The 18114-nt window shown below is 39.1% G+C and overlaps 1 protein-coding gene and 1 long non-coding RNA gene across 2 annotated transcripts in view; one reads left to right on the top strand and one right to left on the bottom strand.

The window, feature by feature from the left end:
- Nucleotides 1–18114, bottom strand: part of LOC309622826 — a 377150-nt gene that overhangs the window by 60743 nt on the left and 298293 nt on the right. The window lies entirely within an intron of this gene.
- Nucleotides 18–16863, top strand: PPP2CA (protein phosphatase 2 catalytic subunit alpha). Its single transcript, XM_082378997.1, has 7 exons — nt 18–332; nt 9496–9705; nt 12464–12637; nt 13211–13300; nt 13830–13991; nt 15250–15368; nt 16101–16863. The coding sequence occupies exons 1-7, from the start codon at nt 231–233 to the stop codon at nt 16171–16173; spliced, it is 930 nt and encodes a 309-aa protein (XP_082235123.1). The 5' UTR covers nt 18–230; the 3' UTR covers nt 16174–16863.

Raw genomic sequence — 18114 nt, 5'->3', positions numbered from 1 at the left:
GGCGGCCGCCATTACAGAGAGCAGAGCTCCGGGGCTAGAGTGAGTGGAGGACGGCCGCGGCCGGTGGCCGAGCACGGAGGGGTGAGCCAGCGGGCCAGCGCTAGCGCCGAGCAACCACCAGTACCCGCACAAGTACACCGGGAACCGGCAGCGGTGTGTGCGTGTGGCCCGTGTGCGGGCGGCGGCGCGGGAGGAGAGCGGAGCGGCAGCCGGTTCGGGCGGGTGGCATCATGGACGAGAAGGTGTTCACCAAGGAGCTGGACCAGTGGGTCGAGCAGCTGAACGAGTGCAAGCAGCTGTCCGAGTCCCAGGTCAAGAGCCTCTGCGAGAAGGTGAGCTGCACCTCGGATGCGGGAGCCGCGGCGGGCCGAGTCCGTAGAGAAGGAGGCGGCCATGGGGAGGGTGCAACATGGCGGAGGCCCCGGCCCCCCGAGCCTCCCAGACCGGCGCCCGGCGCGGCCCGGCGGCGGCTCCCGGGCGACCCGGCGCCCTCTGCTTCCCGCGCAGGGATTGGTTGTCGTTGCCACCGCCGCCTAAAATGGCGCCGTTCGCCCAACTCCGGGGCTTCAGAGCTTCCCGGCCTTGGCACGGGGCGAGGTGGCTGTGGGGAGCGGAGACCCTGTGGGTCAGGGTTGGGGACGGTTTTGAGATGTAGGTAAGAGGACTTGAGTTCTGTGGCCTGGGAGTGGGGCCTGGGACTCAGGTGAGTAAGAGGCTTTTTACTTGTACTCAGACCTAATTCTTAGGTCCAGAGCTGTCCAGAAGCTCCCCGAACGGCAAGCTTATAGACCAGATCCTAGGACCTCTCTAAAGGTCACACAGCTTTAGTACTGTCTTGGGTGGTTTGTGTTAAACTCACCGAGATATCTTTTCCAGAGACTTATTTGAAGCGTGTTTTTAAAGAATGTCAAAATGAATTTCTAACCTAGTTTCTACGAATGTCATGGTGGTAGTCATAGGGAGGAGTATAACTTATTTTTCATAGTTGGAAGAAATGGAGAATTTGGTGAGTCATACTACATAAGGAACTTTGGGATTGGAAATCAAGTGTCAGTTTATGATTTATATGCCGACTCAAATGGGGTAGTGTGAAACGCTTCTCTAAGTCTAACGTACTTGGCATTTTGCCATTTCTTTTTAAAGCGAGCAACGTAAACTATAAGCAAATTTTGTATTCTGGTTCTTTCTTGGAAAAGTTGTTTGTATATTCGTGACTTTAAATAATGGTAGTAATGATAAGAATAGTTGTCGATTGAGCTTTTACAGTATCCCAGATATTGTGCTTAGTGTTTAAATAATTTATCTCACAGGTGTTGAAAATGGAATGTTGTAGTCTATTTTAGTAAGTCCGTTTTAAATTACCTAATTCTGATTTGTTTTTTCCAAGGAGTTGGGGAAACAGATAGCCTGTTGGGTTTTAGTCTTATAATTCAGTTTCCTAAATAGAGAAAATGATGAGCTCCACCATGAATGTTTCAATTTACCTTTTCAAAATTAACTTTGCAGCATTTCTTTTTAGTTCCACAGAATTGTGGAATATCATATTAGCATTTTGTATTAGTGAAGAGTTATTAGAAAGCAATTATGCTGACTTGTTTGTGGCTTGATGTGAGAATTAGGTTCATGAGTTTGATGTATATGCTCCTAAAACCGGGTTTTTCAGAAACTATTCTGTGAATAATTGCAATTAAAGTTAGTCTAACTCAGATTTATTTATCCTGTGCTTCGACAAAACTCTCCTATTGATGAGGTGGCACATCATTTTTTGGAGCTGAATTTTAATGGTAGCAATGTAGAGTCTTTTGTTGCTTCTTGATCCTTAATTTGCTTCCATCAAATGAGGATAATATTTATTTTAAAGGTTTAGAAATAGGCTTTTAAAAATTATTTAATGTATAGTGTTAGGTCTTAGTTTCTAGGTACCATAAGTGATGATTTTAATGACTTCTAAGGTTGAGTTTTTACTCTGTTTAAGACTTTTGAGTCAGTAGTTGGATAGATGACTAGTTATTTGTGTAGAAAACATCGCAAGAGAGCAGTGATGTAATTGGAAGACCACTGGACTGTGAGTTAGAACTGGACACTAGTCCTCTTTCTGCCACTAACTAATTGTGATTGACCTTGAGGCAACCACTTCACTTGGTCCACGTTTTCCTGTCTATAAACTAGAATTAAAATATATGTTCCAAGGTTCCTTCTAATCTTAGATTATACAGTTCCATTTTAAATTAGTACTTTGTGTTTAAATATTGAATACTTACTGGATATCCAAGATTGCTTACTTTTATGAGATGAATGAAAAGCAGTGAAAAATAATCATGCTTATTCTCAAGGAGCCTGAATGTAGTTGGAAGTCAGTAGTAGATGGAACACAGAAGTAGAGGGTTTGTGTTGGAGACAACAGAAGATAATACTGGAGTTACAGTGGGGTGGCTGAAGCTTGATCCATCTGGTAAATGGTCGTTGTTTGCCACGTGTTTGTAAAACTAAGATGTAGTGAGGTTAATCAATTTATGCTGAAATCTCCATTGCTCATCTACTGTGTCAAGATTTTAATTCTTAGAGCCAAAAAAAAGGAGAAAATATTTGAAGCTAGATTTCCAAAACACGAATCCTTTTGGGGGGCTATCACACAGCCTTCAAACTGTTTTTAACTTGTAAGTATTCCAACTTTTGGAGCATTATTAACCTTCCAAACTAAGTTAATTTGAAGGCAGCTTTTTAGGTATATGGGATAAGTTAGGGTGCATGACTTGAAACATCTTTTGTACAAATCTTTTTAGTGAAGCAAAAGTTCTCATTACTATAATAGTTTTTTTTTTAAAGAAACGATACTTGGTGGAGATAACTATTTGGTAATAGTTGATAATTCCTTTGATTATAAGAAGGAAAGTGTGTTTATAGACAAGGGTGGATATGGTTTTTATGTTATTAATTAGTTAAGCTATTTTCCCCCAAGATGTGATTAAAGTCTATATCAAAGACAGGGTTGTTGTGTGTGCAATATACCTTGTCATTTTGGGGATCATAATTTGTTGGTTGTTTAAAAATTTGTTGTGAGTGAAGCAGTTTTGCCTATAGTCACAGCTCTGTAGTCATTTGCTACACCTGTATAACTGGACTGGTATGTTTCCATCTACCTATGGGAAGAAGTAAATAGTATCAGCTTGTTTTTGCTTTAACCATAGTAAACAGTCTTTTGTTATGTTCAGCAGTGGTTTCATTTAGGTATGATTTTTGGCTTTGTGCTTTCACGTCTTACCAAACTTGTGGAGAATGTTGTTTGATAGCCAGATTTTTTTTTCCAAAGGAGTTCTTTACCTAGGTATGCTGTTTTCCATTGCTCTACAAGCACTATAAATAAAATGCAGTATGAGTCTTCCTGCTAGTTGGATGACCTGCAAGTACTTGACCAAGGTTAAATTCCTATATGAAATGGGTAATATATTTCAGTCTGTATGTGTGTTTAATTTAAAATGTGGTTTGGCTTATTTCCATAAAGGTAATTTGAATATTGAGAACAAGCAGTTGTGGGGGGAGCATGATACAGAATATTGTTTTCATCATTCTTTCACATACACAGTTCTCTTAACAGGTTTATGAGACAATTATCCTCAGTTAGGGATGGAAACCACAGCTCAGAAAGATAAAGTGACTTGACTACAGGGGCTAAATTGAGATTGCCTAGGTTTATGGTTTGTAATCCCAATGTTTTAGCCTTGCTTCACAGCCCCCTTCTCTTTTTTGAGGTAGTGTTAATAATGAAGACACAGATGAATTGGGGCCAGACTGAACTGTAGAATCAACAGCTCTGTAAAAGAAAGCATATTTGTTCTTTAAGGCTTCCTATTCACGTCACATACTGTTGTCCCACTCTCTCCTGGAGGAGGAAACAGGACTTATTTTTCAATGTTGGACGTGGCTAACTGCATTTGTCTCTCAAATAAGATAAGTGAGATGATAAACCTCAGTTAATTTTCTATGTATTCTCAGATACTGTAAATCATGATCCAGAGACCGAGTTCTAAAATATTCTAATAAAGTGTAACTGACATTTATATTGTTCATTAAGCTTGTTAAAATGCCCTTCTTTTTATCCTCATAGCTTCCACAGTCAAGGCTGTTTGCCTGTGTGTATTCTTTGATCTCCCAGGCGTGAAGCAGTAGTGCAGTTGGTTTTGAGTTGACCTAATGAGGAAACACCAAAAAGGTGAACAGTTCTTCTGTTCAGACACACAAGTTCCCCCCACCCCCTGCCCCACTCTGCCTTTGTTTTCTCTATCAGAGCCAAGAGTTCTGTGTCTGCAAATATGGGCAATAGGACTAAGGTGAAACTCATGCTATAGAGAAAATGATGGGCACTGGAACAGCATTTGAGTTAACAGTAGTCTGGTGTTCTTTTTTTCCTCTATCTCATTGTAAGTCAGGTTTGTCAGTTACCTGTGGAATATTGCTTGTTTAGTTTGGAGGAGATAAGCTAGGAAAACCAGGAGACATTGGGTTTGGGTTGATGCATGGTGGAGAGGGTTGGTGTGTTTTGTTTGTTTTTGTAAATTTATTTATTTATTTTTGGCTGCGTTGGGTCTTTGCTGCTACACGTAGGCTTTCTCTAGTTGCAGCGAGTGGGGGCTACTCTTTGTTGCGGTGCGCGGGCTTCTCATTGCTGTGGCTTCTCTTGTCGCGGAGCACGGGCTCTAGGCGCGCGGGCTTCAGGAGTTGTGGCTCGCGGGCTCTAGAGCGAAGGCTCAGTAGTGGCGCACTCACGGGCTTAGTTACTCCGCGGCATGTGGGATCTTCCCGTACCAGGGCTCGAACCCGTGTTCCTCTGCAATGGCAGGTGGATTCTGAACCACTGCGCCACCAGGGAAGTCCCAGAGAGGGGTCTTTTTTGAGGGTGCTGAGGAGAGGCAGGAAAAGTTATGTGTGGCATAGAACCACCCCCCCACCCCTTACCATTTTCTTTATACTTTGACCTGTTTTTCTTATTTTTACCTTTTTCCTTACCCATTTCACATTACCATCCTTTTCTGAAAAAACCCTCAACCTGCTCTCTCCTACACAAGTGAGATCTGAAATGGACTAGAACTGGGAAGGGGAAAGATTTTGTTTGTTGTTTAAAATAGGCTTGCTTTCAGCTTCTGGAGCAGAAGTTGTAGAAGAGGCTGACAGAGATCTGGTTGCCAGTAAATGGCTGCGGGTGGGGGTGGGGTCTGAAAAAACTGTGAAGAGCAATCTGGGATTAACAGCTTAATTTCTTCACAATACATGGTTGCTATTGGTATTGTAGTTTGGAATGGATAAACAAAGCAGTGACAGAGACGTATCTGCATCTGGGTGTTTTCTAAACTACGTGACCAGCTGGCCAGTCACTCTGGCACACCCTGTCCCCACCTCTGCCTTAGTCATTTAGTTACTACCACCAATGGGAATTTTTACCTTTCTGTTGTTGAGGGGCTGGAAAGAAGGTTGAGAACCTTTGTTCTAGAGTGCACCTGGAAGACAAACATTAGATTACCTAGATAGTCATGCAAAGTGTAGTTCACACAGGTTATGGAGTGTCAGTGATACTATTAACTGTGACAGTGTACTTTTGTTTTTGGAATACATTCAATCAAAAATTTTTTTATATATATAAATTAATTTTTTATTTATTTCTCTTTGGCTGTGTTGGGTCTTCGTTGCTGCGCGCGGGCTGCGGCGAGCGGGGGCTACTCTTCGTTGCTGTGTGCGGGCTTCTTTCTCGTTGTGGGTCACGGGCTTCTCATTGCGGTGGCTTCTCTTGTCGTGGAGCATGGGCTCTAGGCACGTGGGCTTTAGTAGTTGTGGCTTGCGGGCTCTGGAGCACAGGCTCGGTAGTTGTGGCGCATGGGCTTAGTTGCTCCGCGTCAACTGATGGTTGGTGAAGGCCTGGAGGCACTAAAGGTGACTCATTAGAGGTCCCATTGGGTGACCCATAGAGGGGGGTGCTATTAGGTGCTTCTGGGATTTATAAGGCCTGACTCCTGTGATAGAAAAAGAGATGTCTGAGAGAAGCTATGCTATGATTAGTTTTCCTGACTAGAATAATCTTTAATAAGGACGTCTACAGTCTTTTGTTGTGGTGTTCTGGGACTAGTGTATTTTGTGTAGTCATCATCTGAGAGCTGATAAGTTGAGACAAAAACCCAAAAAGTGTGTTTTTAAAAAAAAATTTTTTTTAATAAACTTATTTTATTTTTACTTTTGGCTGTGTTCGGTCTTCGTTGCTGCATGCAGGCTCTCTCTAGTTGTGACGAGCGGGGGCTACTCTTGGTTGTGGTGCGTGGGCTTCTCATTGCCGTGGCTTCTCTTGTTGTGAAGCACGGGCTCTAGGCACGCGGGCTTCAGTAGTTGTGGCTCGTGGGTTTTAGAGCCCACGCTCAGTCATTGTGGTGCACGGGCTTAGTTGCTTCGCGGCACATGGGATCTTCCTGGACCAGAGCTCGAACCCTCGTCCCCTGTATTGGCAGGTGGATTCTTAATCACTGAGCCACCAGGGGAGTCCTGCAAATTTCTTTTAAGTAGGACCTACCTTTTCATTCATAGCTGTTTTCATTAGTATGTACTAGGTGCTGAAAACATCAGGCCTGGTATTAATTCCAAACAGGTTTAGTAATGGAATATGCCTAGTGAACTTATGCTTTTTAGTAATAATAAATTGGGAAGTTGGAATGACTGTAGAGAGATGGATTATATGTATTTCTTAAGAAATATCTCCTTTTGAAACACAGTGGAAATTTTTTCTAAATTTAAAAATGTTAGATGAAATTAATAACTAATATTGCGATGTCAGTGGTTGGTAAATGTCCTGAAATAGGCTTCCCAAAATGTTTGGAGACTTGAAAATAGTGGTTCTTAAACTTGGCTGCACCTAAGAAAGCACTAGTGTAGGGTGGGGAGGGGAGACTTAAAAAAATTATTGATGCTTGGATCCCACAGACAAAGATTCTGACTTAATTGGGAGAGGAGTAGTTTGGGCATCTGGATATTTTTAAAGAGCTTCTCAAGTGATTTTTTAATGTGCCGCTAAGGTTGCATACCACTACCTTAAAACCAGTCCTTGACATCCTTGGTTGTCACTCAAAATGTAATGAGCAATGGCTCATTAGCAACAATTCTCTTATGATAGTTTCACCCCCATATTGCAGTGTGTTGCCTTCCCTTGACCCAGCCTCCCACTGTACATTCTGGGACACCATTCCATACTGCTGATCCCACATAGAAGATGCTCAATAAATGTTGATTAGATATATGAAGTAAAACACTTTAAACCCATTCTGAGAGCAAATTACTTTTACCTTCTTGGCTTAACTGACTCTCCCTGAGGAAGTCTTTAACCTTCTCTAGTAGCCCTCCCAGGTGGATGGGTTCTGCATCCTTCTATTTGAGGATAAAATTCCCTGTGTTTTTCAGGCTTCTGTCCTTTACCTAGATACCTGGACATTTTTCCTTATGGTTATTACCTGTTATTTCTTCATTCTCCAGAGAACTTGGTACCACTTTCCAGGTCCGTACTGATGCTGTTGTCCTGGCAGACATCCATGACTCTCCCTAAAGATGAGCTGTCTCAGTTTAAGTTCTTGATTCCCTCAAGATATATATTAAGCGTGTGGGGCATTGTTTTAGCGAGGTGCTGTGTAGACAATGGTGGATAAAATGAATCTGGTGATAATTTTTTAAACTGTCACTTTGATTGTTGCATGGAAATTAAATTGGAGGCAGGAAGACTAGAAACAGGGAGTTTATTGCGGAGGCTAGCACAGTAATCCAGGTTAGTTGATGGTGGCTTGGACCAGGATATTGGCAAAGAAGATAGAAGCATATGGATTGAGATGTTTTGGAAGGAGACTAGGCAAGACTTGTCGGTGGATTGGTCCCTGAATACTGGTGGGTGGCCTTTAAGCTCTACTCCACCTCAGATATCCATATCCACAGCCCTACCTCTGAAATCCTTAATTCACTAATCAAATTTTCTGCCAGTGGATCTTTGTTTTAATACTACTTTGATTAGACTTGTTTTCAGTCCATATCCATGCTCCATTCTCCTCCCACATTTCCTAGCTGGGTGACCAACTGTCATCATGGTTTGCCTGGGTACAACTGAGGTGTTTCTTGGGATACAGGACTATCAGTGCTAAAAACCAGGGTAGTTTGTTAACCTGCCCCCACCCCAGTCTGCTCTCTTCTCTACTCTTGCATGCTATGCTTTAGCCATGTTAACTTTTTCTGCTTAACTCCTTGGACTTTATACACATGATTGCATCTGCCGGTGTTTGACGTCCTCCGGTTTCCTACTCCCATCCCTACTCCCATCCCGTTTCTGTAGCTCCCGCCCATTATTTGCACCTCAGGCAGTTTTCATAGCTCTCAGTTTTTGTGAGCCCGGAACACTGCTGCTTACTCTAGCATGTCTTAGCACTTGGCCCTTTCTTTTGTAATGATCTTTTATTGTCTGCCTCTCCTGCTCCACTGTGTACGTTTATGGGCTGTCTTGTTTGTTGTGATATCTTAAAAAGTGGCCTCCACCAGTTACTCTCTCCCTTTCTTCCATGGCACTTAATACAGTCTGTACTTTGTTACTTGGTTACTTGTTTGTGGTTGTTCCCCTGTACCCCCTCCCCAGCCCTGGTGTGGGAATGATCTATCTTTATCTTGTTCACTATACCTCCAGGGGCTAGCACAGGGCCTGGCACAAAGTATCACTCATGGTTGAGCAAACGAATGATTATCTCCCAGTTCTCTTTACAGTTTTTGGCATACAGTAAATGATCAATAAATGTGTGTTGAAATGAATAAAAGAGTTTCTACTGAGTGGAATATTATGTTGCTCTTAAAAGTGATGTTTCGATGTTTGAATTTGTGGTTACATGGGGGAATGCATAGGATGCCAAACAGTTTTCTGAAAGCAGCATAAGAACCATGTATATTGAATAGTCACAATTGTAAAATAAGTTTATGTTTTGATATAAAGAGTGTAAAAAACCCAAAATACAGACAAAATTTTAATGTCTTCCAAAAATCTTTTTTTTAAAAGTAGGACTAAGAAATCTCTCCTCGTAACCTGGAATCCTAGAGTGCATTGTAGTTAGAACTCTAAAGCTAGGGAACTAGGTACCTGAGTGTCTTGCTCCATTTTCATTGATCTTATATGGCTGCTAATAATGATCTCTTTAGCACTTACACAGCAACTGATAGATCTAAAACTCATGATACTGATGAGAGGAATGGGACTATGTATCTTGACACATGTTTTTTTTTCTAGGTATCAGAGGTGAGCTAGCTGGTGGATAGGTTCCAGGCATCGTCTTGCCCTCTTATTTTAATGGGATTGTAATTGTTTGCAATTTGATCTTATGCTGAGTCTGCCCTTTAAAGCTGTATTAAGGGTAACTTAAACATATCTTATGTGTAATTAAACATATCTTTGTTAATGTTGTTTAATGTGAAATGTCTTGGTTTATTTTTCTCTATCTGTAGGCTAAAGAAATCCTGACAAAAGAATCCAATGTGCAAGAAGTTCGATGTCCAGTCACTGTCTGTGGAGATGTGCATGGGCAATTTCATGATCTCATGGAACTGTTTAGAATTGGTGGCAAATCGCCAGATACAAATTACTTGTTTATGGGAGATTATGTTGACAGAGGATATTATTCAGTTGAAACAGTTACTCTGCTTGTAGCTCTTAAGGTAATTTCAATTTTATGTTTGAGCATTTTGAATTGGGTATGGCAGTCCTCTTGACTGTCCTTTTTTCCCCAGTGATTTGTGGTTTTCTGCATCTGCATGTTAGCTTTTAGAATAAATCCCCACATTTAGGAATTTAGATATTCAGGTTTGGGACTTAATAAATCATAGGTTTATCTTCATTCTGAATGAGGGAATGGTACAGAATAAAAACAAGAAGGTTATTTTCTAAGGAAGAAAATGCCTCAGTCAGATGATTTAAAAATGCTAGAAAGCTGATTAAATAGAAATTTTAGTTCAGTAATTTGGGATATGAGAGGTAATACAATTATTTTTCTAGATATTTTTGAAGTATTTTAAAGGAGCAAAATATTTCAAATATTGGCATGTTTATATCCTTTGACACAATAATCGTATAATTGTGCAGAGGAAGAAGTTTAAGAGGAAGAGAGCTTTACTTACATGAAAACATAAATTGTAGTATCTTAAATATCAGAGAAAGAATTGATATAAATATCTAATGGTAAGTGAATATCTAAATTATGGTTTATCTCAATGGAATAGTTTGCAGCCATTAAACATGACATAATCTAGAACAATAGAAATGATAATTAAAGAAAGCATGTTGTTTTATACCAGTTGTAGCTCTGGGAGATATACAGAGATCTGAAGGTGAAACACAAAACGGTAAAAAGCTTTTTTGAGATGACCTTTCTCCCTTAAAAGAAATTATTTGACTTTACTTTTGGGGAGATGATTTTATTTTAAAGAATATGTAGAATGGTAAGATGGCTGCCAGCATCTTCTAGTACTAGAGAAGCAATGAGATGTGGTTTTGGCAAGAGCTGAATTTTAGGCAATTAACAAAGTGTAAGTGTTCATGAAGCTACGGGTCTGAATCATGTAAAGTGCTACAAAACATTTTTGGAGGTCATTATGTTCTGCATCTGTAAATTGAAGGAGTTGAATTAAATGATGGAAAGTTTCTGCAGTGACTCTAGATGCTATGAAAGCAGCCTTGCAAGCTAACCTGCACTTAAAGCCCAGGATGAATCCCAGTGCTCAGAGGAGGAATAAATATGCTGCCTTTAAGAGTTTATGTTTGAATGTGTTATGAGCTGAATTGTGCCACCACCACCCCTTCCCCAAATTCATATGTTGCAGTCCTAACTCCCAGTACCTCAGAATGTGACTGTATTGGAGGTGGGGCCTTTAAAGAGGTAATTAAGGTAAAATGAGGTCATACAGGTGACCCCTAATCCGATATGACTGGTGTCCTTATAAGAAGAGATTAGGACACATACAGAGGGAAGATGAGAAGACACATGGCGAAGATGGCCGTTACCTAGCCAAAGAAGAGATGCCTTCAGAAGGAACCAACCCTGCTGACACCTTGATCTTGATCTTGGACTTCTAGCCTCTAGAACTGTGAGGAAATAAATTTCTGTTGTTTAAGCCTTCCAGTCTGTGGTACCTCGTATGGTAGCCCTAGCAGGCTTAATACAGGGGAAAGGAAACTTAAGCAAATAGTGCTGGAACTGTTGGGCATCCATATGCAAAAAATGAAGTTAGCTACCTCATACCTTACAAATGGATCAATGTCAATCATAGATCTAAATATGAGTGCTAAAACTGTGAAACTTCTAAAATAAAACATAGAAAATCTTTGTAACTTTGGGTTTGGCAAAGATGTCTTAGATATGATACCAAAAACACAAGCCATTAAAAAACTGATAAATTAGACTTCATAAAAATTGATTTTTTGTCCTTCAAAAGACATCACTAAGAAAAAAGTACTTGTATTCATATATATTTTTTTAAAACCTATAACAAGACATAATTTTTAAGTGGACAAAACATTTGGATAGATGTTTCACCCAAGAAGATATATGAATGGTCATTAATTAAGCACATGAAAAGATGCTCAAACCTTAGTCATCAGGGAAATGCAAATTAAAGTCAGAATCAGGCCCATTAGAATGGCTTTCATCAATAAGGCTAGTATAATACCGTATGTTAGTGAGTTTGTTGAAGAGATTAGAAACTTAGGAATCCGTCCAAGAGAAATGAAAGCATATATGCGTAGAGAAACTTCTTATATGTGGTTTGATCATAGCAACATTATTCATAATAGCCAAAAACTGCGGACAATCCAAATGTTCAGTCTACTGGTGAATAAAAAACCAAAATACGGTATAGCCATACAATGGAATACTGTGCAGAGCGGTAAGATGAGACCACTGATCCATTCACAGATGAGTCTAAAAAATATTCTGCTAAGTGAAAGAAGCCACACACACAAAAAAACTACATATTGTATTGATTCCATTTATATGAAATTTCTAGAAAAGCAAATCTCAAGAGACAAAGTATCAGTAGTTGCTGAGAGTGGGAGTCGGGAGTGATTGCAGACAGGCACGAGGGATCTTTTTGGGTTAATGGAAAGGTTCTAAAACTGGATTGTAACGGTTGTTGTATAATGTAATAAAAAAACTCATGGATGGAGTTTTGCAGCTGATGATTATGCGTGGGATAAAGTTGGTGGTAGTGAGAATTTGATTTTAGTTGAAATGGGGTTGGCAGATACCCCATGGGATAAATGATCTGTAGGTGTGATTTCACTTTTGTGTGATGTGGGGGTGTGGGAGGTTTTTTCCAGCAAAGTTGGAATTCTGTATTTCCCTGTAGAATGTTTGCTTGATTTTTATTTGGTTTTTGAAAGAGCCAGCCGTTCATGTTGTTTTCAACTTTGTTGTTTCAGGTTCGTTACCGTGAACGCATCACCATTCTTCGAGGAAATCATGAGAGCAGACAGATCACACAAGTATATGGTTTCTATGATGAGTGTTTACGGAAGTATGGAAATGCAAATGTTTGGAAATATTTTACAGATCTTTTTGACTATCTTCCTCTCACTGCCTTGGTGGATGGGCAGGTATGTAGGTCTTCTTAAAACTTACATTGCCGATTATTTTCAAGAATCTGCTTTCTTAATTTAGGTGACAGTAACTTATTTTTCCATCCTCACATCCCTTTGAGGTTTTTCTTTGAAGTGCCTTCTTTGTGAGGGGCACTGAACTATATGTTGGGACCACAGGGGGATGGAAGATGTAGCCTGTCCATCCTCTTGGGCTGTTTCTGGACATGTTGGGGAGATGTAATTAGCTATTTACTGGTCCCAGTAGAGCAGTGCACATAAGAAACTGCAAGGAAATTCTGTGAGAAGGAAGATAATTGTCTATGATGAGGGTAAGGTCAGAGAAATGTTTGCTTAGAAGAGCTGATTGGGATTTGGGTGCAGTAGGGATGGTTTATCAGGAAGAAAGGGAGTGTATTCCATAGTTTAGAGTGGGAGGCAAGAAAGAAAGATCTGCAGAAACAAGCCTGGTTCTGGCAGAACACAGAAACACCAGCAGGGCCGAGTGATGTGGGCTACAGCCTGCAGCTTAGTCCAGAATGTTTGTAGTTTATTTTAAATGAGGGTAATGTTGTAAACCACTCTTTTCAGATCTTCTGTCTACATGGTGGCCTCTCACCATCCATAGATACACTGGATCACATCAGAGCACTTGATCGCCTACAAGAAGTTCCCCATGAGGTATTGACCTTATTTTTGGTAATAAAATCTTTTCTTTTCAAAAAACTTTTTAGAGAAAGGAAATATTTAATTGTAACTTAGTTCATTGTATGTATTTTCTTGTTTAATTCTCAAAAATGATCATGTGGTGTGAACACTCTTGTTGACCCCATTCTTCAGAAGCTAACGTTAAGAAACCTACCAAGATCACAACAGCTCTGGGACTGGGTTTAAGACCTAGGTGTTGGTTGTCTTAAGAGCTTCTGCCTTAGTTACTAAACTCTACTGCCTAACATTGAAATTTGCATACACTAGGCAGATTAATTAGTTAGGGCTTGTTGCTACTGGGACTCATTGATGTAGGCTCTGCCTCTTAAAGACATCTGGAAATAGTTTCTTATTTATTTGCCTCTATCTGCAAAACCTTTTACCATTTTCAGCAAACACCGTTCAAAAAGTGACTTAGTAGGGTGCTGCTCTTGGTGACTTACTCAGGTCACATATTAACCAATTTTGCAAAAGGCAATCTAAAATATAACTTGCTTTTTAGGGTCCAATGTGTGACTTGCTATGGTCAGATCCAGATGACCGTGGAGGTTGGGGTATATCTCCTCGAGGAGCTGGTTACACCTTTGGGCAAGATATTTCTGAGACATTTAATCATGCCAATGGCCTCACGTTGGTGTCTAGAGCTCATCAGCTGGTGATGGAGGTATGTTCTATTCTTTGACTGATTTGCTTTTTAAGTAAAAATGAAGGAAGATCTTAGGAAATTTTAAATTATATGATATAGTGAGAACATGCCATGTATTCTTCTGATGAATTTGCCATTATAGCCTGAGCCTTTTCAGTAGATGCACACTAGAATTAAAATCTCAAACTTTTGATCCAAATGAAATTCACAGGTAAAATGTTTTCAGAGAATTCTTAATGACTGTAGTAGTGCTTGGGGTTTAAGGCTGGGAAAGTAAGATGGGGGAGAGTGAAAAATAATATTTTATGGTCTCAGTTTTATTTCATGTATTTAACATGTGTATGTATGGAAGAGAGTTTGGGAAGAAATACACCAAAATGTTTAAGTGGTCCTTTGGATGATAGGATTACAGGTGATTTGAAAGAAGAAGCTAAAGGGAAATGGGCTAAATTCTTAGCATAGAACATTGATTAGCATACTTATAAAATTAGGGTCCTATTTAGATTAGTACTAATACAACTGTATTGTGATTATCAATAAAGTCTGACTTTGCTAGAGATAGGGAAAGAAATTTGTGAACAATACTTGAAAAGTAACTCATGTATTCAGATGGGCTTTGAGAGAATGAGGCTGGAGTTCCTAGAGGCACCTCTCCTTTGTACCTTGGGCAGTACAGGTAATGCCTGTACTGACTGAGGACAGAATTAATAAGGTTCTGGTCTCCAGGAGTATGTATCTGCCTCTACAAGGAATGGCCATATACTCATTCTTGTATCATGTTTAGGGCTGCTGCAATAAGAGAGGCTGAAGAAATGCTGTTATTTACCGAAAGTCGGATATATAAGAAGTAGCTTATCCTTTTCTGTTTAGTGATTTTTTTTAGGGATTTTCTTTTTATAGTAGACTACTTTTGTACTTTTGGGAAAAAATAAATACATGGTTTTTTTGTTTTTTTTTTTTTTAAGTTGGGCAGAAGGAGTTCCCTGGTGGTCTAGTGGTTAGGATTCGGTGCTTTCACTGCCATGGCCTGGGTTCATTCCCTGGTCGGGGAACTGAGATCTGAGATCCCACAAGCTGCACGGCACAGCAAAAAGAAAAAAAAAAAGTTGTGTGGAGTACAGAAAATTATTAAATCACCCAGAAACAAAGCAATACTTTTTAAAAAGCCTTTTGGGCAGAAGGGGAGATCTTTTTTTCCCCTCTTGAGAGAAGTCACATTTAGTTGTGTAAATAAGGGAGTAAAATAGGGGATTTTTTTCTGTTCTTTTCCTTGTAGGGATATAACTGGTGCCATGACCGAAATGTAGTAACGATTTTCAGTGCTCCAAACTATTGTTACCGTTGCGGTAACCAAGCTGCAATCATGGAACTTGATGATACTCTAAAGTACTCTTTGTAAGTATTTACACTTGAGTCGTTGGTTACCATTATTTGAATATATTAGTTTTAATAGGAAGTTTAACAGTTCAAGAGCTCATGCTAAATCCAGATTCCAATTGGATTTTTAAGTTTCCTTTGAAACACATCAACAGAAACCTAGATCCTAATATGAATTATTAGGGTTTTAACTTTTAAATGTTTTTATTGTAGAGTTAATAAAATATATCCTGAGGATGAGATGATAGGTAACAGTACCTTAGGCTATTTAAACTTTCTTTATTCAGAATCCTTCTTTCAAATGGTCTTAGAAGGAACTACAAATATACAGAAGCATATCCTCTCTAGCTGAAGTTGCCTTGGTTCTTTGAGGAGGCGTGCAGCTAGAAGACCCTTATTAAATGCATGATTAGGGTTCTCTTACATTAAGTTATTGGATGGGGGGGGGAATGTGTAAAAATCTGCATGGGGATGAAATATACAACATGGGGAATATAGTAATATTGTAATAACTGTATGGTGACAGGTGGTAACTAGACTTACCTAGATCATATTGTAATTAATGTATAGAAATTTCAAAACACTGTGTTGTACATCTGGAACTAAAACAGTGCTGTAAGTCAATTATACTTCAGTTTTTAAAAAAACAAACTATTAAAAAATGTAAAGTCAAAGACTAATATTCTTGATTTTAATTGTCAGTACATTGATGTCTTGGAGTATAAACAACAAATATGTCTTGTTTTTCAGCTTGCAGTTTGACCCAGCACCTCGCAGAGGCGAGCCACATGTTACTCGTCGTACCCCAGACTACTTCCTGTAACGAAATTTTAAACTTGTACAGTATTGCCATGAACCATATTTTGACCTAATGGAAATGGGAAGAGCAACAGTAACTCCACAAAGTGTCAGAGAATAGTTAACATTCAAAAAAACTTGTTTTCACACGGACCAAAAAGATGTGCCATATAAAAATACAAAGCCTCTTGTCATCAACAGCCATGACCACTTTAGAATGAACCAGTTCATTGCATGCTGAAGCGACATTGTTGGTCAAGAAACCAGTTTCTGGCATAGCGCTATTTGTAGTTACTTTGCTTTCTCTGAGAGACTGCAGATAATAAGATGTAAACATTAACACCTCGTGAATACAATTTAACTTCCATTTAGCTATAGCTTTACTCAGCATGACTGTAGATAAGAATAGCAGCAAACAATCATTGGAGCTTAATGAACATTTTTAAAATTAAGTACCAAGGCCTCCCCTCTACTTGTGAGTTTTGAAATCGTTTTGTTTATTTTCAGGGATACTGTTTAATTTAATTGTATGATTTGTCTGCACTCAGTTTATTTCCCCTTCTCAAATCTCAGCCTCATGTTGTTCTTTGTTACTGTCAGATCCTGGTGAGTTGTTTTGAACAGAACTGTTTTTTTTTTTCCTCCCTCCTGTAAGACGATGTTAACTGCACAAGAGCACTGCAGTGTTTTTCATAATAAACTTGTGAACTAAGAACTGAGAAAGTCAAATTTTAATTGTATCAATGGGCAAGACTGGTGCTGTTTATTTAAAAGATACATCAATTGATAAATTTTAGGATTTGTAGAATTCTAGGTAAAGAAAAATAAAAATCAAGGCCACTACATAATCTCTCTCGTAACTCCTTGACATTCTTCAAATGAATTTCAGGACTTATTTGTAGTCCGGATAGTACAATATGTCAGATTGCCAGCATGCTCTTTGTGGGTTCTTCTTCCTGCATATTGTCTGCAAGAAAGGAAATGAAGTCTGTGCTGCTTCAGTAAGACCTGATTGTAAAACCATATAAATCGAGATTTATGTTTTTTGGGTTTTGTTTTTTAATGAAAAAAGCATGTTTTCAGGTAGAGGTTAACAAACTAATGTATCTACTTATCAGTCACTGCAGTTTCTGGTTATAAATATTGCTATGTGTGTTACGTGGACGCTTTAAGATGATTGACAGAGTGGTAAGTTCTTAACGAATATTTGTACATTACTTGTCATGTGATCTTAAAGTTAAATTTGTCTCAGATAAGATATAGCTGTTAAAGCATTATCCTGTATTATGCTCTTTAAATGATACTAGTTAAACCAAATAGAAAACTGTTGCTGGATCATGGCTTAGTGTTATGTACATTCACCCAAGGACAAAAATGGCATTTGAAATGAAGTTGCGGTGATAAGCACATACTGAGTTTTTCCCTCCCTTTTATCCTTTGAATAGGATTAGGAAATTAAAACAGGTTTTCTATGGAAACTAATACTTGATTGTCTTAAGCTACCAGGGTAAACTTCAAGACACTTAATCATTAATTGTGTGGGTATAGTAATAAAAGTTTCTTTGCTTTGTACTGTGTTGAATTTGGAACTGATGAGGAAATTTTTGCATTTTTCTTTCTAAGATGCTTGAAGAAAATACATACACAATATATATATTTTTTAAGTGGTCCACTTTCTATTTTTTTGGTAGCTCGTGGAGTTGATTATCCAAAAGCCCTTAGTTTTTCCGCCATTTCTCCCTTTCATTTTACTCTTTTATGCTTTCATAAGAAATACATCCCTCTGTCTCTTTTGTGTTTTGTCATTTTATGCATTTTCTTTCTGACTGAACAAATAGTTTATTAATGTGCAGTACATAATCCAGTTTCCAACTGATCTGTTGATAGATACCAAGCAGTGATTTTTCAGGTCCTGTGATCAAAATTGACTACAAAAGAACGAGCATCTTGTAACTGATGTGTTATT

This window comes from Balaenoptera borealis (genome assembly GCF_965194805.1).
Source record: "Balaenoptera borealis genome assembly, chromosome: 2".
NCBI classification, from domain to species: domain Eukaryota; kingdom Metazoa; phylum Chordata; class Mammalia; order Artiodactyla; family Balaenopteridae; genus Balaenoptera; species Balaenoptera borealis.
The sequence above is the reverse complement of the archived record's forward strand: the minus strand, read 5'-3'. Positions and strand labels throughout refer to the sequence as shown.